At 51.7% G+C, this 22,970-nt stretch overlaps 9 protein-coding genes across 9 annotated transcripts; 3 read left to right on the top strand and 6 right to left on the bottom strand.

Moving 5' to 3' along the window:
- Window positions 1–175: 175 nt before the first annotated feature.
- Window positions 176–2,878, bottom strand: ATEG_07047 (uncharacterized protein; the record flags this gene model as incomplete). The annotated part of the gene is made up of 3 exons (XM_001209733.1): window positions 176–978; window positions 1,039–2,680; window positions 2,837–2,878. 3 exons carry the CDS (start codon window positions 2,876–2,878, stop codon window positions 176–178), a joined length of 2,487 nt encoding a protein of 828 aa, XP_001209733.1.
- A 1,568-nt stretch (window positions 2,879–4,446) lies between these two features.
- cwh41 (mannosyl-oligosaccharide glucosidase) lies at window positions 4,447–6,889 on the bottom strand (the record flags this gene model as incomplete). Its single annotated transcript, XM_001209732.1, has 6 exons — window positions 4,447–4,692; window positions 4,746–5,655; window positions 5,710–6,088; window positions 6,138–6,183; window positions 6,237–6,394; window positions 6,442–6,889. The coding sequence occupies 6 exons, from the start codon at window positions 6,887–6,889 to the stop codon at window positions 4,447–4,449; spliced, it is 2,187 nt and encodes a 728-aa protein (XP_001209732.1).
- A 782-nt stretch (window positions 6,890–7,671) lies between these two features.
- ATEG_07045 (NAD(P)/FAD-dependent oxidoreductase) lies at window positions 7,672–8,955 on the bottom strand (the record flags this gene model as incomplete). Its single annotated transcript, XM_001209731.1, has 1 exon — window positions 7,672–8,955. One exon carries the CDS (start codon window positions 8,953–8,955, stop codon window positions 7,672–7,674), a length of 1,284 nt encoding a protein of 427 aa, XP_001209731.1.
- Window positions 8,956–9,422: 467 nt separating this feature from the next.
- ATEG_07044 (SNUT3/LISCH7 family protein) lies at window positions 9,423–10,181 on the bottom strand (the record flags this gene model as incomplete). Its single annotated transcript, XM_001209730.1, has 2 exons — window positions 9,423–9,805; window positions 9,857–10,181. 2 exons carry the CDS (start codon window positions 10,179–10,181, stop codon window positions 9,423–9,425), a joined length of 708 nt encoding a protein of 235 aa, XP_001209730.1.
- A 2,354-nt stretch (window positions 10,182–12,535) lies between these two features.
- Window positions 12,536–13,765, top strand: ATEG_07043 (Elongator subunit IKI1; the record flags this gene model as incomplete). Its single annotated transcript, XM_001209729.1, has 3 exons — window positions 12,536–12,694; window positions 12,822–12,978; window positions 13,035–13,765. The coding sequence occupies 3 exons, from the start codon at window positions 12,536–12,538 to the stop codon at window positions 13,763–13,765; spliced, it is 1,047 nt and encodes a 348-aa protein (XP_001209729.1).
- Window positions 13,766–13,986: 221 nt separating this feature from the next.
- ATEG_07042 (SNAP receptor SEC22) lies at window positions 13,987–14,648 on the bottom strand (the record flags this gene model as incomplete). The annotated part of the gene is made up of 3 exons (XM_001209728.1): window positions 13,987–14,049; window positions 14,108–14,513; window positions 14,578–14,648. The coding sequence occupies 3 exons, from the start codon at window positions 14,646–14,648 to the stop codon at window positions 13,987–13,989; spliced, it is 540 nt and encodes a 179-aa protein (XP_001209728.1).
- Window positions 14,649–15,047: 399 nt separating this feature from the next.
- ATEG_07041 (uncharacterized protein) lies at window positions 15,048–16,677 on the top strand (the record flags this gene model as incomplete). The annotated part of the gene is made up of 4 exons (XM_001209727.1): window positions 15,048–15,103; window positions 15,184–15,364; window positions 15,437–15,919; window positions 15,982–16,677. The coding sequence occupies 4 exons, from the start codon at window positions 15,048–15,050 to the stop codon at window positions 16,675–16,677; spliced, it is 1,416 nt and encodes a 471-aa protein (XP_001209727.1).
- A 219-nt stretch (window positions 16,678–16,896) lies between these two features.
- ATEG_07040 (short chain dehydrogenase/reductase family protein) lies at window positions 16,897–17,588 on the bottom strand (the record flags this gene model as incomplete). Its single annotated transcript, XM_001209726.1, has 2 exons — window positions 16,897–17,439; window positions 17,499–17,588. 2 exons carry the CDS (start codon window positions 17,586–17,588, stop codon window positions 16,897–16,899), a joined length of 633 nt encoding a protein of 210 aa, XP_001209726.1.
- Window positions 17,589–18,581: 993 nt separating this feature from the next.
- ATEG_07039 (uncharacterized protein) lies at window positions 18,582–22,452 on the top strand (the record flags this gene model as incomplete). The annotated part of the gene is made up of 5 exons (XM_001209725.1): window positions 18,582–18,620; window positions 18,672–20,216; window positions 20,281–20,600; window positions 21,077–22,224; window positions 22,277–22,452. 5 exons carry the CDS (start codon window positions 18,582–18,584, stop codon window positions 22,450–22,452), a joined length of 3,228 nt encoding a protein of 1,075 aa, XP_001209725.1.
- Window positions 22,453–22,970: the final 518 nt, after the last annotated feature.

The following is a 22,970-nucleotide window of genomic DNA, read 5'->3' as shown; positions in this document are numbered from 1 at the left end:
AGGTATTTTATGTCTCAGTCGATTCTAGTACAATCGACGCTTGAGAAACGAGACTTGTCAAATTGCCCCATGCGCCTGCTTTCCAGCATGATGTTTGCAACCACGGGCTAATCTATCTACAAAATACATATAAAACAACATTGAAATAGAAAACCGCCCATCATACGACGTCCTCCTAGACAACAAGATAGTCGTCCTCGCTTTCATCCGCGGAAGTTTCAGTAGTACTCCAATTGTACCAGAACTCGTAGCTCATGACAGTATGATCCGCATACATGAGAAGCAGACGGTACCGACGAGACGGATTCCAACCGCGCCAGCGCTCCTCGGGTTGGTAGGCACGCGTGGCTTTGGCATGACACTCCGGCAGCGTGAGCGGCGGCTGTTGTGCTGTGTCGGACAAGGACCCGTCGCGGGGATTGAGCACCGGCGTGGAGGGGCTGGAATCGCTGCGATCACCGAGCTCAGATGACACGTTGGCATCGTCACCTGGACGATGCGCCGAGGAGCCACTCTGACTGGAGGTATCGCCTTCGGTGGTAGGTCTGTAGTGGAATGACAGGTTGCTGTCGCTCACGGCGCGCGGAATATACGGCACGTCTGGGGGCATCTCAAAGCCCTGGATGGGGCTGACGCTCATGCCGAGTAGGGGGATCAGCGGACGGTCGCCGTACTTCTCTTGGCTTTCGAAGGGGACGACCCAGTCCAGGCGGAAGGTGAGGCCGGTGTCTTTGGATTCGGTCAGGGCGATGATGGCGGCGCGGCCTTTCTGGGAGGCTGCGACGACGATGCCGTGTTCGGGGATGTATTTGACCATATTGAAGCGATCGCAGGCCCGGATGGAGGTGATGGGGTGGGTGAAGGGTTGTCGGAGGGGTTCGCCACAGACGACGCTTGCGTGGGGGGCAAAGGGATGGGGGATGAGGCGGATGTCGGTTTGTGAGAAGTGTAGAATTGGGAAGTTTGCGTTCATTGGAGCTGGAGATGGGTTAGCCCTGTTGGATTTACCTGATGCCAGAGGGGAATGAGACAACATACGGTCAAGGACCTGGTACACTGCCCCTGCGGGTGACATGTCGTCATCGGAAGAGTCTCCTGCCGCGTCAACCATGAAGAGACCGTCCGTGTCTTCATCGAGGGCATATTCGCCAAAGTATTCCTCCGCTTCTGGGATATCTCCACCGAGCGCCTCGAGGAGAGCAAACTGTAAGAACTCGGGAGTTGTCAGGGGGCCTGGACCACCCTGTATTATAGCATTGTCTGAAGGTTCATCCGAGTCCTCGAGGGTCTGGAGAATCCGATTACCGCCGACGAGACCGCTATGCTGACTGGGAGTTGGTTGGACATCCATATCTTCGTCGGACCCGCTATCATAGCTCAGGTTGTCACGCACTGAACCATCAACAGCTCTGTGGCTGAATGTATCGGCTGAATTTGAAGGACGGAGATTTCGAGTGTCGACATTGGGTTGATGTGCATCGGGCATGGTGACATTCGACGCCGAGGGATTGTCAGAGAACCGATGATTGGCAGTTGAGGAACTGTTGATGCAGCAATCGGCATCAAAGATGTCCGGCAAGACAGCCTGGTCTGGCTCTGTCTTGGCTGCAGGAGGGAAGTAGTTGTAAAGACGAGACGCATTCGGAACTCGGTTCCTGAGCTTTGTCAAATCAAGAACCGCTTGTCCGTTCTTGAGCCGGCGTTGTGGTTGACCGCCACACGCTTGCTCTGTAGATTTGACGAGGTGGAAGGTTCGTGGGTCGAGAGCTATGACCGACCAGCCACGTTCGCTACTGAATCCGTCAGTAGAGATAAAAAGAGTATAAAGGGAAAAACAGGGTGCGTACTCATTGCGAAGTGTCTGGGGAAAGGATTTGAATGTGATATCGTTGAAGTGATACACATTAAACGGTCCGAGGCTCTCCCAGATCTTCCACACCAAAAGCTTATTGTCGATATCAGTGCTGACCATCCAGGTCCCATTCGGGTCAAGATCGCAGTTCAGGAAAGAGATGGAGGGGATGTTGGAGAAGTGCCCCGTGTATGTCAACTTGATGTTCCGCGTGCGGTGTTCCTCTGGCATCAGATGGCGGAGTTGGGCAAACTGATCGTTATTTTTGATATGCAGCCAAGTCTGGCCATAATCGGTAAAGTCACCATCGCCATTCCCTTCATCCCCCGCATAGTGGTGGTCCGAGTCGTCGCTCTTAGTCGATGCGGGATTGACCAGCGCAAACGCAAAGACGGTTATGAGGCCTGTGTTCGCCGATACAGCAATAAGACGGGCGAACTTGTGAATGGCCAGGCCCCAAGCGCTGGCATCGACATACTCGACAAAGAAAGGATCCACTTGGGAGCCGTCCAGTGGGCGTTCTTCCTTGTTCTCTGCGGCTCTCTTCAACGCTGAGTAGATAGCCTCAACACGGTAGCCACAGACGTTTCCAGAATCAGTGACAAGAAGGAGGACTTCCTCGCGGCCCAAATCATCTACAAGGATATTGTTGATTGCATGTGGCGTGGCTGGCGATATGTAACCATCACTATAAGGATCTTTCATCACTGGAGTGATCTTCATCTCGGGTTTGGAACCAAGGGTCTGAAATGACCCGGCTGGTTCCCAGACATAGATCTGATGGCTGTACGCAACAAACAAGAGGTTGCGGCGTTGAGAGAGCGCAGTCTTTGTTGGTTAGCTTGTTTTGATATGTCTGAAACTGATGTGAGACGATTTACCAGGTTGTTTCTCCATGTCGCTGTCTGAGGAGGGTATGAATCATCCGCTCTGCAGCAACACCTAAGTTAGTGGAATTCACCAACAGCAAACCACAGGGCTTACAAAGAGAACTAGCCAAGCGTCAGTATGATATCTCGGCGCCATGGTGAAGAGCGACGCACTCTTTTGGAACCTCTCTCGACATTCAATGCGCGGAGCTGCAGGCCCTCCCTGGGTCGGGTCCTCCAGCCAGAAGACCGATCATGGACGTTTCGACTGTTGAACGCCATACCTACGCGCAATGCACGAGAGGAGGGAGATGTAAAGAAGAGACAAAAGAACACTGGCCCCAGAAAGCCCCTAGACTCCGAGGAAGCAGTAGCTGCAGTGGAAGGGAAAGGGAGCGTGGTATTAGCGGGGATATCAACTATATTAGAACCACTCGCTGAACATGAGGGGTATCTGTAACAACTATAGGCGGAGTGACATCACAAGAAGCGGGAAGTGTTCTTTGGCCGAGCAGGATCGTTTCAGGTAACATGATCTGTCTGGGGGCTATCTCCGTGCTGAAGAGGCTTGCAAGAGTCGGATCATGGTGAAAAACCGAAGATGGGGAGAGTTGCGGTCGATGAAGTCGAGCAGAGATGGAAATTCGCCGCCTGAAGACGGCGCAGCGCACGTGCCACATGCGATAGCTCTCCGCGCATTTATCGGCGCTCATCCGCCGTTGATTCTCCCACCTCCCAAACAACTTTCTCGACCTCCTACCCTGCCAACATGGATCTCGTGGCGGGTGTTCGCAAAGAAGGCAGCCGGTAAGTCTTTCACTTGTGGTCATGCGCTGACTTGTACTGACTTCATCCTTCACCAGCGGCGGCCGCGCCGACTTCAAATGGTCCGATGTCAAAGAATCCTCGCATCGCGAAAACTATCTCGGCCACTCCGTCATGGCCCCTGTGGGACGCTGGCAGAGCGGTCGGGACTTAATGTGGTACGCAAGGTCAGACAATGATGAGGATAAAGCTGCGAAGGAACGTGAAGAATTACAGCGGGTGAAGGACGCTGAAGCGGAAGCGATGGCGCGGGCGCTGGGACTTCCATTGCCGGTGAAGGATACTTCTGCGAATCCCAACATGACGCCCTTGGGCGACAAAGATGTTCAGAAAGCGGTTCACGACAGTGCAGCAGCAGATTTGGCTGGGGATGAAGGTGCCAAAGGCATTGGGTATGGCTCTTATCGTGGTACAGGCCCTTCTATGCCCGGGACTAGCGACAACGAGAAGCTCGAAGCTGTCGGGATGGATTCAGATCCGCGAGAAAGGAGACGGCAGCATGACCGCAGCAGGAGCCCAGGGAGGGATCGGCGACGGGACCGGCCCAGCGGAAGAGATAGGGGCCGCAGACATCACAGACACCGAGACGAACGTGAGCATCGCCACAGGAGCCACAGGCACAGATCGAGATCTCGGTCGCGGGATCGGGATCGCCGAATTAGACATTCCCGATCGCGGTCAAGAAGCCGGACCAGGAGAGATGATGGGAGAAGGCATCGAGACGATCGTCATCGTCCGCATCCCAAGGACAGGGACTCGGACTACCATCGACGCCGCTGAACTATGTTGGTGCCACATTTCACCTATTACGGAGTTTGGCGTTGATCGGCAGGTAATAGCGTACAAACATTTGTATTCTTTTGGCATCTGCTATAATCTACACCCTTTCTGTAGGACCCTCTACAGTTCATCATGCCCCTTCTTGTCGCCTGAGAGGTCCGGCATGGTCATCATCTTCACCACCATGCTTGTCCAGCCAGTGAAGTGCTGCGTCCGCTGACCGTTGCCGGTCTCTGGGTTATACTGCTCCCAAGCGAACCCAGTCTTCTTCCACTCTCGGAAGACGTTCTCAACAACATTCTTCCGCAGCTTCGAATACATCTCACGGGCTTGCTCCTGGTGGGGTCCCGGCACAGTTGCAATATCCTACATACAAGTCAGCATTTCCTAACACCTAGAGTTCAGGGGAGTTGACTCACGTAAAGGTTCTTGAACACGAGGTAGTTAATGTTTACCCATACAGGGCTTCTCCAATAGTTCTCAGCTGTACCGTAGAACTCATCTTTCTTGCTCAAGCTCCGAATACCGTAGTCGCTCCAAAGCTCCTCCGGGTCACTGATCAGGTCCAAAATGGGCTTGAGACGAGGGCTACCAGGACCAACCATGCCTGTCAAGAAGGGGAAGATCGAAACATATCCCTTGTGGCAAACATGGACGCTTTCTTCGAACTCATCAATCGTAGCATCACAGTAGGTTTGGGCCTCGTTATCCCAGTGGAGGTCGTCGATATTCCGTTCAATCGCGGTCTCGTATACCTTGAACTCTTCCACATCTTCAGTCTCACCCAGAGTTTCCGCGATGCGGCGGAGGGCACGAGTCATCATTCCCATCCAACTGATCAAATCCACATGCAGCTCACCAGGGTGTGGAGGCTGCGCCCGAGGGTAGTCATCGAGGCCGGAGGTCAAAATATGCTGCACAGAGCGTCCCCGCCAGCGATAGGCCTCTTTTGTAGAATATGCCTCTCGATCGTATGAGGTGATATCACCCCGCTGAGTGTTCCGATACCAGAAGTAGTGCTTCTTGAGCAACGGGTAAATTGAGCGAATGTACATTTCGCCCAGTTCGGGTTGCTGCAGATAAGCAGAACGAAGTCGCTCAGTCTCATCTTCATCAGGCGTGTCCTGAACAGAGATGTTTTTATTCGCCTCCAGCTTATCGATGAACGCCTCCAAAATCACGAACAGAGTCGGGGGGTTCGCGTAATGGGGGTACTGGACCGTGAACTCAGGCGGGACTTTGCTACGGGCCTCCGAGCCCAAGATTTGCTCTCGAGCAATCCAGCCATCCTCATCCATCAGGCCGAACCAGCTTTTGACAATCTCGAGGCTTTCGAATGTTAGCAGCTTTGTCTAGGGTAAGACGGCTTGGACAAGCACGTACGCAAGATCCAGATCCCACTCCATCACAGGAATCAAATGGAAGCCTTCGTCCCAAAGGAAGCCTCTCGGGAAGAAAGGACGAGAAGGCACACATGTAAAAAGCTCTTTGGGGCCTTCGAGGACAGGCTGAGCTTGAGCCCGGGCTTCAGCCGTTTCTTCCCAAAATCCCTCATTTTCCTCGTCGTATTCGGGAGCTGCCGAACGGTCGACGACATCGGCGCCGTGGAAGAAGCCAATGCCACCGACCAGGTTAGACAGCATTGACTTAGAGAACTCTGAGTATTTGACCGAATCGAACGGAGCCTTTGGTGAAAGGACTCTATCGAAACGTTCGGCAAAAGACAGCGAGGCGCTTTCAATCTCTTGAGTGATAGCGTCGGCTGCATTCAATCAGCACCAATTCTAGACCCATTGTGTGATGGAACTTACAGGTCAACGGTTGCGGAGAAGATCCAGAAGAAAACAGAATATCAAACTAACATCCGTAAGTTTATACGTTGTCCCACATGTTGCCGCGATCAGACATACCTCGAATGCGCCCCTGAAGACCTTCTGCACGAGTTGAATATTACCATCACCCGGCGAGTGTTTTATAGTAAAGACCTGCGCAGGCGGGGGCGGATTTTCTTGGCCATACTTCGCGACCATTTCGTTGACGCTCTCCTTCATCTGGGCAAACATAATGGCTACACGTTGTCAGCATACACCCTATCTTGGATAATGCGGAACCGACCTTTGGTCTGCCAGATGTGTTCCGACGGCATGGTTGCGCTAGCTACCCAGGTACGATCCAGTGGTTTGTCGTCATAAATCGGATGGTCGTGTTCTGGATGCTCGTTGCTTTCTGGGCCCGCGGTGACATCAATTGAGAAATCACCAAGATCGGGCGTGTACCCCGTCAATTTCACATCGCCTTCAATGCCACGAGTATCCTCGACATTGTTTGCGACACCCAGATTCCCAAGTCCCTCCAGGGCACTGTAGAATACGACCGAAGTCGGTTGGTCCGCCGAAGCATCATCGCGCGGGACACCCTTCACACGAGCAGCCCAGTTTCCTCCGTGTTGGCCGCCAGGGACCTTGATGAAGTTGATAGTCAAGTCCAAGGAGTTTCCTACGTCGCGGATCGTCTCACGGCCGCCCTTTCGGATATCGTATTCGTCCCATCCGTAGCCAGCCATCCCTTCGTTCTGTTCGCAAGTGTGCCTGAAGTCTTGGTGGTAATTAGCGAGGAGGTTTCGAAATGGTCGAGCAGAATGGCATTGAGATGGTATTTCGGGGCATACTCTGTTGTGCCGTGTTGTAGTCGTCCACCTTCGCCCACATCAACCCGGCGAACAAGCTATTGGGAATCCGGGGCCGGACTCCAAAATAGAGGTTCGGCTTGAAGGGGCCCCATAATAGTGACTGATTGTTGGCTCTTGCGAACTCTTTGGAAAGGACGGAGAGGTCGTCAACGGGCTCTTGATTGGCGAGGACCGCAACCGCATAGAGCCATAACGATGCGAAGAGAGGGAGTGGGCTGAACCAATGCATTTTCTACACAGAGAGCATCCAGGCAACCCAGTAAAAGGAAACAATGACTCAATATGAGGATCCCATGTATAATTGTAATATCTTCTGGCAATCAGAGGTCCAGCTCTCTTGGTGTTGGTGTTGTTGTTGCGGGTTGCGCAGAACGATGTTATTTATCTGGCATGAGCTCCAAACGGCAGGTTATCGGTCGGCCTCCGCTCCGCATGTTACGTACGGGGCCCGCACCATGTGGCCCAAGCTCCTATGTACTCCATACAGGTACTTATGCAATGCACTCGATATGGTGAGCGTTTCTTATTCTGGAGTAATATACGCATTCTATTTGAAATACCACCTAGTATTACTCATTTACTAGCATCCAGGCTTTTCAGAAGGGGATGCAAAAGGGACTCCTGCATAGTTTAAAGCCGTGTCTATAGTATATATTTTAAAGGTAGTTCCGCGGATCAAGAGATCCAATCTTTGCACTCTTAGCCTGGCCGTCGAAGACAAATTCGCTGATCAGCTTTCCAGTGCCCGGAGCGTTTTGAATACCCCAGCATGTATGCCCAGCAGCAAGATACAAACCCTTAGTGCTTGTGTGACCAACCAAAGGCCCTCCGCGCACCGCGGTGACGTTTGGAAGGTAGCAAGCCTGGCGGGCGCAAATCTGCCCATTGCGTAACTCATCAGAAATACTGCCCACCTGATTAATAATTTCCTGACACCGTGTTTGATCAACCTCAACATCTGCTGTGGTTTTAGGAAGCGGGACGGTCTGATCACCCTCGCCACATGCGTAAACGGTGTCATCGGGGCGAGCATAGATCTCAGGCGCTGCAACGGTTGGACGCGAGGGCTTCGCAGGGTCGAAGTTGGCCGGGATCTCGATGTTCGTGAACAAAGTATGCGCGCTGACTGGCCTCGTAGGGCGAATCACAACGCTGTGAGCTCGCATGGATGAGATCGGCGCCTCGGGTAAGACAGATCTTGTCCAAGGGCCTGCCGCGATGACGACGTCTGTAGCAGGAATCGTCTTTGAATCACCGGATTCTTTGTCTGTGTAGGTGACAGATTCCACAGCGTCATCTGCATATCCGATGTTTGTGACTGAGCCCAGTGTGACTTTGGCACCTTTTTCTTCAGCAAGTTTTGCCATCGATGTAGTGAACAAGTATGGATGGACCTGAGCAGTCTCGCCCGGGTCACTCATGCTCTCATAGCCTCTAAGCAGGTCAGGTTCAAACCAGTCTAGGTCTTGAGGAACTTGGGCCCTCTTCAACTTTCCCAACGCTGCAGCACTGCGCTTCTGCAGGGACACAGAGTCGCCGCCGTCGCCGCCCTCTTTCTTTTCGTTGAGTGCACGGCCTCGAGCGATAAGTTGTCCACATCCCACTTCTCTATACCCCCAGCGATCCTTTCCATTGTGTTCCTCGGCGAGTTCAGAATGTAGTTTGTAACTCAACGGCACAATGTTGCTGGGGTACGCCCACAATGCCAGGAGACCCCCAGCTTTACCTGACGCGCCGCCTGCAATTTCGGACGCTTCGATGAGAGTGACGGAGTGACGCGACGGGTCAAAGGATGGGTGTCTTGTCAGATAATATGCCGAGCAGCATCCGATGATGCCTCCGCCTGCAGTAAATTCGTGAGTATGGTGCATCAACTCGCAGTGCGGGGTAGAATCCATACCGACAATGACAATATCACGGCGCTCGTTACTGGCTGCCATTTTGCCAATTTGCGCAATGCAAGAAGTAAGTGTCCTGTTCGAAGCCACGATGGTGGGTTTGGGAGTGTGGAACTATTTGAGGAGTGCTGCGGTGAAATAAGATGCTCTCGAAAGGCACTACGTCACCTCAAGTCATGTGCCAGGATATCGATCCTGATACTGCAGGACTCTATCTGCACAAGCGATATCAAGCTGCAGCCCAAGGATGAACCCTTTCGAGCTTTGCAGGGATTTTATGTAAAGATTGAGGAAAATTCATGTTTCTTTTCCATGTACCTTCAACATAAATAGAAGAGATTCTTTAAAACCGACATAATGACAACCAGGAAACCCGCGCCAAAGAATGCATAACCTGCAGCAAGACATGTCTAAAGTAGCTTGTCGCCCGAGGAAGAAATGAAAGAAAACAAAGAAAGTCACAAGGGTATGAGGCAAAAGCAAAGAAACCCTCAAATCCGACCAGCTTATCACCGCGAAGGACTGAGCGGCCGATTGAATCCTCCTACACGGTTCATGTACTGTCTGTATTCCGTCTTCTTCTCCTTCCGCACGCCGTAGATGTCGTTGCCAGGGACCTTGGTGTTTTTCGTGCTTCGGAATTTCGTGAATCCCATGCTTCTGCGCATCATTTCCTCCACATCATCTCCGTCCACATCATCCACATCCATGTCCATGTCATCTTTGGCCCGACGCGGGAGCTTCGAGTCGCTTGATCCATTTTCATGTGCCCGAACGTCCCTGCGATCGCCCCTGCGTTCTGTCCGAGGGCCGCGAGGCGGTGTCCGAGAATCTCTGTTGCCGTTCCGAACGGGAGATCGAGAACGGTATCGGTCACCTTTCGAAGGGTACCCTGAACGAAAATCAGAAACATGCCAAACTCTTCCCCTGAGAATGCACTTACCTCGTCTATCATGATGTCTTTCGCGGCTGACAGTTCTTTCTCTATCCTTCATTCCCCGCCCCTCACGATCTCTGTCTCTCCGGTCGCGGTCACGATCGCGACGATCCCTCGACCAACTTCTCTCTCGGCGTCTATCCCTTCGCTCTCGTGAGCGCGATCGGTACCTTCGGTCATCGCGGCGCCCGTCTGCCTTGGGATGTGCTTCGCGGCGAGGACTCCTATCCAAGTCCGAATGGGGCTCCGGGGAGCGGGTGCTTCGATCATTCATATCCCACATGGTCGAGCTATCTACGCGTCGGGCGCGTTTCGCTGGGGGTTCGGACATGTTTTGTAAGACTATGGCGTCGTTCTGGTATGTTTGGAGGTAGTGGAGGTAGTGCGATGAGGGAGGCGGATCGGTTTCGTGGCAGTCACACGATCGGTCTTGTAAGGGTGGATATTGAATGAATAGCGAAAGTAATGATCTCACTGGCTCATATCATGATTTGCTTTTAACGGGGTATCAGTTAATGGGAAGAAAACAATGAGGCAGCAGGTCTGTATGATAACAGCGGGTGTTCCACCATCCGACGGAAATTGAACATTAAACTTTATACGGGGGTCCATATGAACCACTCGCGCAGGCCGTCACTCTTAGGGACGTCAACTCTCTGACTTGCAGTTCTTTCTCATACATCAAGCCACTTCTTATAGTATCCTTTTGATTTTAGCTAATGATCAAGATCATAACTGCGCTCTCATCATAAGGCTGCTAATCAAGATACAAGTACCTAGGTTCTAACTTCACTGCACCACTTCATTAGTGCCTACAGGCTCCTGAGTGGCTCTCTAGTATATATGCCGCGCCTGTGATGGTGGTAGATCCGATAGGAGATACCGTGCTATATCAAATCACTGCAGAAGAACGGACTAGCAGGATACCTAAGCGGATCATTCTCATGGACACAAGATGTGATCAGACCTTTGTATTGATCAGTATCTCGATAAGATCAAGCCAATCCAACCGCTCAGCACCAATGCTTTTGGCCAGTGGGCGCTATCATATTTTTGCGGCACATCTAAGAAGTTTGACGCAGCTTGGCCCACTAGACGGGTTTCTGCGATGAAATGAGGCAGCTCCCGTCTATTTGCGCTCTTGAAAGGCAGAGAAGCCTTATTAGTTGTTCTATGTCACCGGCCAAATCAGTCTGCATACGAATCTACTTAAATTAACCATATACACCTTTCTGACAGACTTTGAAATCTAAGACAAGAGACTTGCGCAAACGGCTTGCTCGTCTTATATCACCTGCAAATACCAGCTCGAGTGGATCGGTGTCTGCAGCGCTCTGAACACTTTTACCCGGTCGTCGACAGACCCCTCTCAAACCCAGGGTCAGTCGGCGCAAAGATTGTCGAATGTGTGGGAATCGGAGTAGGCGTTCCGCTGGTCTTGATTTTACTGGAGGACTCTCTTTGAAAATGTCGCAACACATCGGATCGAGGCGAAGAAAGACCAAGCAGAGATGACAAGCTCCGACAATCATCAATACACGCTGCTCTAAGAAGGTTCGAGGCTATATGGTATTCGACACGAATTATCAGCAATAGGCCGTGTAGAAATAGGAGACTGACGATCAAGATCTGAGTTACCTGCAAATGCCGTGCGTGCGAAGCTGAAGGGTGACAAAGCCTGAGTCTGAAAAAATTGATTGCTACGGAGGTTGCATGTAGAACCACATTGGCAGCTTCCAGCATCATATACAACTAAGATTGAGGACGGAATGTACACCCAGTCTTAAAGAATAGGTAGACTGTAGGCTGTCTGGGAAATGGGGCGTAGCTTGTATGGCAAGGTATGCAGCACAAAGTTGATGTACACTTGCAGCTCTTGCAGTTTGTGGAACTTCCAGAGGGAATCATTGAGCATCTCCTCCCCTCCTAGAAGATATTCCTGTTTGTTAACTGGGTCCTGCAGTACTAAGCAATCGGCGTTTTATGTAGTTTATATTTGTGCGGACACCCTCATATTATTATGCAAAGATACGCTTAGCCACATCGAAGAAGACCAGACAAGGACCAATCACATCCAGGGTACAGAAATATAGAGGGCGGTCCCTGAACAATTTCCGTCTTGTCTAGGTAGATACCTAGGTAGTATATTGGCTATTACTTTACTTTACTCAACATCCCCAATGAAGAAAGAAGCTATGAACTAGAGGTTATCAGCAAAGAGAGCTTCATATCTAGCGATTTTCGCCAAAGCATATTCCTTAGTCGTCATCGCTCGGATAGGAGCCAAATTAATGAAACTCTAGCTGTTTGACTTGCAATATCTTGTCACGCTCTGACCGTGTTGTTCTTGATTATGACTGATTTAAGGTTACGGGACAGTTCTTCGTTTTCCAGTTGATTTTGAAATTGCTAATGCCATGTGGGAACTGGAATTCCCTTAAACGAAATCTGAGAGAGGGTAGACCTGAGGGGGTACAACAGTACATGACCAGCCGCAGGACCTTAGCCACAGCGGGCCGTTCCGCGGAGCCTCTGACTACCCTGAAATGGTAAAGATCCGCCAATCCCAGGAAATCTTTTATGCCCGATTTCTCCGACCCCTCCATCCAAGCAAGAGACCCCCGCACTCCCACCGCCACCGCGATCACCACAATTCTTGGAGCCAGTCGGCTATTGAAGACCAAGATGGCTCCTACAAATCTATCTCACCGTCAAACGCATAACTTGCTCCTAATCTCGAAACTTTTGAGTCTCCGAGATACCGCTTCACCGCTGACCTTGCTGTTGGACACGCTGGAGCAACCAGCTACACCACTGATCAGGGAATATATCCGACGTGCGAAGGTGAGCTCGTGCTTTTCATTCCAGTTTTTTTCTTGCAGATTTGGAATAAGGGGATCAGTGCCTGCGCAGATGACCTCATACTCCCATTATGCGGGGTTGAAACAACCATCAACTGACTTCAGTAAAGATATCCAAAGTTCATATTACTCTCATTTCATTCGAGACATTGAAGTCACCAGATGGAGTAGACGCCTTTGTCTCAGCTCGAAGAAAGACTCCCGGAGAGATCATCAGGGAAGTCGCAACCGCATATCAGCCCACACAGTCGGCGAGCCCTTCACGCCGTATGCGATACCCTCTCGTTGAAAACCTTATAGTTTTCCCTACTTACACATCACAGGACGCCTCATCCTCATCGACTCCATCAACCCGCTTCTCCACTCAAGGAGAACAGACCTTCAGTTCAGCCTTTCGACATTCCTAGGCACGTTCCTCGCCCCTCCTCATCCTTCCGCACCAAAAGTTGAGGTCTCCCTCATCGTCACCTTCCATCAAGATATCCCCAGCCCTCCAACGCACTCGCCGTATGCCCCGTCACACCTCTCTATACTAAAATATCTCGCCACGACCGTGATCCGTCTCCATTCGTTTTCTCACATCCTGGCGCAAAAAGCCGCTCGAGACCGAAGCTTAGCAGCACCTGTTTTCGGGCTAGAGGAAGAACAGGATGGAGTCCTGCTTGGCAGGTTAGACAAGCCCGGGCGAAATGAAGCGGCCGAGGGGATCGTCCTGGAGATGGAACATCGGCGCAAGAGCGGACGAGGTGTCTTGGAGTGGTATTTTATACCGCCAGCATCTCAATACGCCCCTCAGCAAGTCAAAGAGATTGTCATCTTGCTTGATGATCACCCGCTGTATCGCCCGCCTGAGGACTTGGATGCTGGAGCGGCCGAGGAAGAGCCAGAGTCCACCTTTGAGTTGCGCCTCACCGAAAAGCAGAGGCGGGATAGAGAAGGCGTTGTTCTACCATACTTCGATGCGCAGCAGGGTAATGGTCCCGGTGAAGGTGGGCGGATTCTATATGACATGGGAGAAGAGGACGACTTCGATGAAGAGGAAGATGAGATATAAGCGGTTTCTCTAAGGTCCACCACCTACCCTTCCGCTTGCTCACTGCGTCTCTATACGAAGGGCTCGACGAATAAAGCCAAACAGCCACGATTCTGCGATTGAAGACTCAATGTTTTGAGGGATTTAAGGGTACAGCGATGGTGTCCTGCAGCCACCAGTGAATTAATTATGCATACATCCATGTCAGCATTGGGTATCTGTCGGGGGCCTCGTGCGGACATCTAGAAGAAGCGCCACCAGATAAGGAACAGAAAGAACAATCCGGCACCCGCGACCGGACCATACTATTAAAGGTCAGCTATAGCCGTTGAGACCAAGCATGGCTGGTTGGGGCAGGCTTACCTGCTTAACAAGCAATTCCCAGTTAATGCGCACCGCGGCTTTCCTATATTTCTTACTATCCTCTCGCAGACGACCCGATAGTTCTCCCATTCGTTCCAAACTGTCACCACGATAGAGAAGATCTTCGATGTTCTTCGTCATGACTTTCGTTACGTCGCGCAGCTCATCATTCAAGCGATCCAGGTTCTGTGAAGCACGGCTGTCCTGATAGAGTTTCTTGGTCCGTTGGATGAAGGTGTCGAACTCTACGAAGGCGTAGGGTCGCAGGTTGGGGGAGTGGATTTGCGCGGAGGAGTAGGTGGTGGTGAATTCCGAGGCGATGTCGGCAAGATACGTAAAAGCAAGTTTGCGTGGATAGGAACGGTCGCATATACAGAGGAAGCAGACGTCATCTTGGATCAGATAGCTGGTATTCGTAATGATGAGTTAGCTGTGTCAGATCTCACCAAGCACCATACAATCTCACTTACTGGAGGTTAAACTGCCCGGATTCAATGCTAGCCTGCGGCGCTGCGTTGCGATTCAATCGGCGGAATATCATCTTGACCTGCGACTTGATTTCGGAGAGCTCGACTTCGGCCTAAAGGGTGCGGTGAAACACAAGTGTTAGTCGCTGGGGGCAATGTTGTCAGGCAGATAGCATTCACAAAGGGGACGAACCTGCTCATCGTCTACCGAGGCGGCCAGCATCAGGCCTTTTCTCTCATCGTCAGCTTTCACCTTCACCTTCATCTGGACCACCTCCGCGCAGACGGATCTTACCATCAAGCCTGGCGATCTGAGTTGATTTCACCATCGTTTCTGGAGACAGTGGAGTCCACAAACCAATTCTCTACAACAGTCGTATAGCTGAGAAAAGAGAGATTGGTGGGTGCGCTCACTGATAATCAGGCAGTTCCTGTTGTTGTCCTCATCGTCACTCCATTTGCCCCGGGGAAACATGGCCCGCAAGCGCAGGGCGGTCGGCCGCGGCAGTACCAGAAAGCATCCGGCGAGGTATGTGGTGGCATCCGCCCTCCCTTATCGCGACCGACGACGACGGTTTATATAGAAAACTGACAATGATTATATGTCAGGGGCCGTCCTTCTGGCTCTACTAATGCGGCGAAGTCGACCAACGCGGGCAAGTCGAGCGGCGCTATGTCGGCGGGAAACACCAGGCCGAAGCGCAACCCGAGGAGAGCTGCGAAAGATCGGTTCGAGGAACACATGCTCATGACGAGCCCGAACTCGCAGCTAGTGGATTTGGACCTTGTGGTATGAAAGCATTGGCATGATGAAGATGCCTATAGATCTAAACTTCTTCTTACTGAATTGCTGGAAATATAGAAACTCCTCGCGCGCCCAGAAGCTTGGGATTGCCTCGAAGAAGCGGAGAAGCAAGAAATCCTAAACCTCCTCCCGGAAGACGTCCATCCCAGCCTGCATCCTTCGCCAGATGATCCGGATGCAAAGATCCCTCCTTTGCCCCAGACATTCCTTCGCTACTCGAATAACTGGCGAGACGGAGTGCGACAATTTCAGCTGGATCTGCAGCTCGGTCGTTACGATCCAGAATGGCTACGACAGGCCGAAGAGGCTTCGCAGCAACGAGCTGCAGGAAATTTTGACAAATTCAAGGAGCAAGAGTTTGAGGAGTTCTGGGGCCAGAAACAGAAAGTGGATCAAAGACTTGCGTCCGGAGAGAGCTCCCAAGTGAGATTGACGACTTTGGTGGAGAAGGGCATTATTCAGAAAGGAGACGTCTGGAGGTTGTCGCGGACATTTACCAATGGAGGGAAGAACAAGGTCCTTATTGAGAAAGAAGCCAAGGTACGCTTGCGCCGTGTCGATCTCCTCAATTACCACGAACCAGTTTATTGACGTGTTAGCAGGTTGTGGACATCAAGAACGGAAAATTAACATTTCTAATTCCTCCCGGGCAACGGGTTGTTCTTCCTGTCGTTGATTCTCAAAAGTTGGAAAATTCCTCGACCAACGGCACCTCCAACTCAGTTCAACCGTTCGCCGATATTGTGGAAACGAAGGATCACGTCGAAGGAACCGAAGACTTACATCTGAATGGTAACGACACGCGGACTACTGGTGCCACCCAGTTGCCTCGACCCAGGAAACGTGCACACACAACTGCTAAATCCGAGCATGAAAAGCCTCCGACTAATGATACAATCGAAACTGGTTTTACCACCGAGTCCACGGCGACATTCGCAGTGGAGGTTCATAACCAGCCCGTAGGAACGGAGCTAGGACAGCCTCCACAAGACAACGCTATTGAGGCCAATTTGGAAGCAGAAGATAGCCATAAGGAAACAGACAAGTCTGTTCACCCGGAAATTGCATGTGCCAACGAAGACAGTCCGTCGCCGATCGCTACGGACGTCGACGGGGTGATCGTTCCCGATATTCAGTCGCCTAGTGCCCTTCTCCTCAAAATCGTGGAAATTGACGGGCGGGTCACTGGCAAGATCTCTCATGGCAATTCGTGGAAAGATTTCCGCTGCCATCGGGACAATCAGGACATGGGAAGCTTGTTCGACATCAGATACCAGTGGTATTCCAGAAAAAAATGAACATAAACGGCAGATCCTGGAGATTTGTCTGTTGACGACGGCTACGATCTTTGGTTGTTACCCTGGCCTGGCCACAATTGACATCTTTCAGTTGGGTAATTTCACTTAATGCTGGGGACGACTCTAGGAATCAACCTCCTCGATCGAGATTCCGTGGATACCGCAATGGTTCTCTGGTTATCTTTCATAACGCAAATCATTAGATATTACATGTATGAGTTAAACTGCTTCATTGCTTGCTACCCCCGTATGGTCTTCTCTAGTGTGTCGGCTTGGGTCTCCATCGGCCGCGTAGTCAACAGCAAAGCTGGACTGGATGAAATCTTCCAGTTCCTCGCTGACTGTTTTCAGTTTCTCCTTGACACTGGCAACACCTTCCTGTCCGACGATGTGCCGTGAAGGTGGATTTTCATGGCCACCAATAGCCGTAATAGCATATACAGTTTCCGCAACTAGGACTTCCATGTGCGCGGAACTAAGCGGGGGGTATGTCGATAGGACTTCCGGGCCGGAGAAGGGTCCATCCTCAGCAGAACTAGCTTGGCTAGGATCATGGGGACCGTCTCCCCCAACTGGATTTGGTAGGCGAGGTATAAGTCGGTTTAGGATTCCACGGAACAGAGGCGCGGGATTATTTGCGGACGAGTATGCGGGAATGATGGGAGGGACACTTGTGACGAGGTTCGTGAGAATCCCTATCTCGATACTGCACTGGAAGATTGTGAGTTTGACATTGAACGGCGCGATCTCGTAAGCAAGACTCTAGATAAACGAGGTATTAGCATTTGACGACAGCAGACATTGTAACAGCCCGATCTCACATCGCAAAAGCCCTCGAGTGCCCAACCAGCTGCGCAATACATGCCAAGCCCGGGTGTACCGATGTGTGCGGTGATTCCGGAGAGGATCATGATGTGTCCCGATTTTTGTCGTCTCATGTGCGGCAAACACGCCTTTATAATATTGAGGGGACCAAAGTAATTGATCTCGAACTGGTCCCGCACGAGATTGAGAGTTTGCTGAGAAGCCGAAAGCTCTTCGACCGTCCCAATGAGAGCTGGGGAGCCGATTAGTACCCAGTTTCGAGGGTGATACAATGCGCTTGGAGTTTCGTACTTTGACTTGTACAGCAGAGCAACATATCTATTCTTCCGAACGTTGCGACAGCGTCCGCGACGAGTGCCTGGCATTCTCCCATCATCCTGCGTGATATAAGTGAGCCTGCGCCTTGAAACCGTCTTTCGGCAATTATCTTCGTCATTGCGCAATGGCAGATCGATCCCACCTTATGTCGAGCGGCGATGACTTGAACCGTTGCGGCCATCCCTCGTCGCGATGGCTCTCAATTTCGGCCAAGAAGGCTTCAAATCCCTCGCGACGGCACTCATCGCGATCCAGCCTTGAGTGCGCCAGACCGACCAGCGCGTAATCGCCATGATTTAGAATCTGACGAGTGACGGAAATCCCGATGGGCGAATCCCCAGCCGTGATCACCCAAACCCTCGGCTCATTATGGGCGGGAAACTGTGGGCGGGAGTAATCGGGAAGGGGTTGAGTGTCCGACATTAGAGCGTAGTCGACATTCAGGCGACGGGCATATCCATCGTGCGGCTCGCGGGTCGTGCGAGAGGGGATAGAAAGGAGCAAGGAGGTGGAGGAGAGCGTGTGAAGTAGAAAAGATGAAGTGAGGCGATTGTTGTATGTCAAGCAAGCGGCGGGCCGGCGATAAGACCGGGGAAAGGACCCGCCAAGATAAGTTGCTAGTGGTGCTTCTGGTTAGACCCGTTGTCCCTCTTGCCTCTCGCCTCTCATCCTCCCTCTTCCTTTCTTCTTCTTCTTCTTCTTCTCCCTTCTCTGTCGCTCTTCTCGACAGATTATCTTTCATTTCTCATCTCCTCGGCACAATGCCTGAACAGCGTCAGCGCAGGGAGGAGGAGTCTGGCGTATGCGATGTTGACATCCAGTTTACGTGGGCGAAGCTGACAGTTTTCTAGTCCGGCATGAAGGGCGCCCTCCAGGGGCTTGCTTTCTTCTTTATCGCGCAGTTCGTTATAGGCCAATTCTTCAACAAGAACCAACAGAGTGGTCCTGGCAAGACTGGAAGTGGAATCGTGCCAGCGTTTGCAGACCGGCCCCCTCGCGCCGAGATCACGAGTTACAGCCCCGTCCCTGACGCCGTTGCCCCCATCTGGCCAGCTGATAGTGCCCTGGATATTAACATCTACGTTTCTCCATCCGTGGTGAATCCCACCTCCAAGTCCTCGTCCAACCAGCTCGTCCTTCAGGAGAAGAACTTCACCATCGGCAACTACTCTGACACCAGGGAGATCGAGACTACCATCAAGGTCCCGAAGGAGGCTCAGGTCAATGGAACCCTGTGGGCTCATTTTTTCGTCGGTCTTTCTGGTCATCAGCTCGATCCTACCGCGAAGGACTATAGCTCCGACAATGCGATCCACTTCTTCCGTCCCCTGAACCAGTATCTTCCGAAGAAGAAGGTTAAGAAGCTCAAGAACCTGCTCTCTAGCTCTGAGGAAGCCGAAGAGGAGGAGGAGGACAGTATTCCAGATGTCTCGATTGCGTCCTTCTACCACCCGAACTTTACCGTGTCCGTGATCCCCGATTCTGGGGTTCAGAAGTATCGCCAGATCCACCCCGCAGTCCGTAAGCATATGCAACTGGAGACGTCCGGTGCAAGAGATGCATCTGGACAAAATGGATGGTACTACCCAATCGTCTTCCTGAACACTTTCTGGCAACTTCGCAGCCAAATGATAGAGCTCAATTCGACCGTCGACACTGTTCCCCTCCGCCTCACCCTGAACAATCTGCAGAACTGGAAGTTCAGCATGATGGCCAGTGTTGATGACAGTGCTAAGCAAACGGCTCGTCAAGCTGCTTTCGGTCAGACTACTCCTGGTGGCGGCGATGGTAGTGAGTTTGAGATGGTCAAGGAGGTCCTCCTGAATACCAACATCTATCTGCTCGGTACGACTGGTGTTGTCACCATCTTGCACATGGTCTTCGAAACTCTGGCATTCAAGAACGATATCTCTCACTGGCGGAAGAAGAAGGATGTGGTCGGCACATCCGTCCGCACCATCCTGGCCAACGTATTCATGCAAACGGTCATTTTCCTCTACCTGATGGACAACAGCGAAAACACCTCTTGGATGATTCTCGCCAGTCAAGGCTTCGGTATTCTACTGGAGGCGTGGAAGATCACGAAAACCGTGGATGTACGGCTGCGCCCTCCGCCAGCTAATTCGTTCTTCTCTTTCTTGCCCTATGTCATCGTATTCGAGGACAAGCACAAGCTCAGCGAAACGGAGGCAAAGACGAAGGAGTATGATGAAATCGCCTTCCGCTGGCTCTATATCTTTGCTGTGCCTCTCCTAGGCGCATACGCCGCTTACAGCCTCATCTACAACACGCACAAGTCGTGGTACTCCTATGTCATTGAGACCCTTGTTGGCAGTGTGTATGCCTATGGTTTCCTGATGATGGTTCCCAGCTTGTACATCAACTATCGCTTGAAGGTTCGTTACTCTTGGGCTTCCCTTTCATCTAACTACTGGAAAATACTGACATGCGAATTCTCAGTCTGTGGCGCATATGCCCGGCAAGGCTCTGACTTACAAGTTCCTCAACACCTTCATCGATGATCTCTTTGCCTTTACGGTTAAGATGCCGTGGCTTCACAGGCTTGCGACTTTGCGCGACGACGTGATCTTCTTTATCTGGCTCTACCAGAGCTACAAATACAAGGTTGATTACAAGCGCGTCAACGAGTTCGGGCAGGGGGGTGATAGCGATGTGGAAGAGGAATCATCGGCCCCTGCTGAAGCGAAGACCGAAGAGCACGAGGGTTCCTCTCGTGCATCTGGAAAGGAGAACAACAAGTCTTCTACTCGCAAGAGAAAGTAAGACAGCAAATACTCTCCTTTCTTTGCTAGAAATAGCCTCGTTTCTTTCTTCAACTTTCCATGCTCCTCTGGCTTATGGGACATGCGTCTAAGTACATCGTGGAGGCCATACCCCTCGACGAGCGGCGCTTGTACCGGAGAAGCATTTAAATCTAGAAGTTCGATAATATAGTATAGAATGCAGGCTGTTTTACGGAAGCTCGATCGTTCATCCGTAGAATCCAGATTCAACTCTCAGGTCAGATATACATTTCAATCACCTCTACCCAGAGAGGAATAGCTTCCGCGGGGGACGCTCACCGCCCACGTCACGTTTTCGACCGCCGCCTGCGTTCGCCGCGGGAAAAGACATCATACGCCTGGATCCCGTTCACCTTCCATCATACAGTCTTTCTCTTATCCTCTCCTTTCTTCCCGTATTATTGCTCTTCTGTTCTTCTCTTTTCAGATTTCCTCACTATGGCGAATCCCAGGCTCCCCTTTCTCTACCCTAATTTCATGCGCGCCATTCGCTCGTGCGAACCCACTACTTACCGATCCATTCGAATCCCCTCCAACGGCTCCCGCCACGTTCCTTTCCACACCAGTCGCCGAAAATCACAAGAAGCCTATCATCGACGTTACGGTCCCGCCGCAGAAGCCAACCTGCCGCCTCCGCCCCGACCAAAGGGTGATACCTCCGACAAGACTCCTCCGTCAACGCCTGCGGCAAAGGATACCGGTGAGGCCAGCTCGAAACCGTCTCCGCCTGAGCCGCAATCGCAAGCACAAGATCGAGAGTCTAAGGATAATGCGATTGAAACATCTTCCCGAGACAAGACCAAAGAAACCGCAGAGTCCGCGGAACAAGCTGAGAGCAAACCCTCTTCCGACGAGCCCAAGGAGCCAACAACAACCGACGATCACAATGCCGACGAGCACTCAACGTCATCCTCGTCCACAGAAGAGGCCAGCGAACAGCGTCCCGATTCTCACCCACACCCCCTAAGTGGCAATCCTCTCGAAGGCGTCCTGCACATGCCATCCCCATCGTCCTTCCTAGCGCCCTCCTCCGAGGTCCATAACTCAACCAATGGCGACGGAAAGCCTCCGCATCTGACCCCCGCGCCGTATGTCCACCACTTCGATACCTATTCGCTTGTGCAGGATCTGTCCAAGGGCGGATTCACCGAGGACCAGTCGGTCACGATCATGAAGGCCGTCCGTCGCATTCTGCAAAACAACCTCGACCTCGCGAAGCAAAGCTTGACGTCCAAGTCCGACGTCGAAAACGAATCCTACCTGTTCAAAGCCGCCTGTTCGGAGCTCCAGTCGTCGCTCCAGACCGCACGCAACTCCGAGATGCAACGCCAGCGTGCTTCCCGTACGCAGCTCCAGCACGAGGCGGATATCCTCTCCCAGCGGTTGAACCAAGAACTCGCCGGGTTGAAGGACGATATCAAGGGTATGTTCAACGATCACAAGATGGCCACGCGCGAGCAACAGCGGAGCATCGATACGTCGGTCCAGGAGCTGAACTATAAGATCACTGTGTCCCTGAACAGTGACGGTAAGAGCGAGATAGAAGGGCTCCGCTGGATTCTCACCCGGAGAGCTGCGTTGGCTATCGCTACGAGTGCTGGTGAGTGTGGCAGTATATGCCCCTTGGAAATGCAGTACTGACCTGGTTACAGTCATGATCATCCTCTTCCTCAAGTACTACTCCGTCCGGAAAACGCAGGACGTCGTCGAGAAGAAGAAGGAGCCACCTGTGGCAGAAGTCACCGAGAAACGCCGCGTCCAGGATGCAGCTCCTGTTGTCGATGCCAAAGTCACTCCAGACGTCCTGATCGGCGAGTCGCTCGGTTAAATGACTACCATACCCCTTGTCTGCGATCTATTCTGTAATATATCACGACGTTCTGTCGGGTTTGCCTACTCCGTTCCGGTCCTTATTGTCTATAGATCTACCTCACTGTCCGAATTACGTCTCCTTTGTTTCTTCTCACTTCCTGTATCTTAACGCGTCTTGGGTGTCACACTACTATGCCACCTTCGATACCCCCATTGCTCTCAACACAGAACATAGATAAAATGGATAGAGCACTTCGCATGGAAGTAACTCATTCATAGACATGTAAATGCATTGATCTATCGTGCTTCATATCTATATATGCATAGAAAGTTCCTCAGTCCATGTATATTCGCCCGTCATCACCCACTCGTCATGTCCTGAAACATCCACGTCATTAACCTCGTTCACACAGGATAGAACATCAGAGCAAAACCTGGGCACACATATTATATATTGAAAATGAACAGAAACAAGAAACAAAAGACAAGCAATGTTCAAGCACAGAAATCATTACATAGGAAGCCGAGAGGGAA

The sequence above is a fragment of the Aspergillus terreus genome, genomic scaffold, assembly GCF_000149615.1.
Source record: "Aspergillus terreus NIH2624 scaffold_10 genomic scaffold, whole genome shotgun sequence".
NCBI classification, from domain to species: Eukaryota; Fungi; Ascomycota; class Eurotiomycetes; order Eurotiales; family Aspergillaceae; genus Aspergillus; species Aspergillus terreus.
Note: the sequence above shows the minus strand (reverse complement) of the source record. Positions and strands in the feature narration are given on the sequence as shown.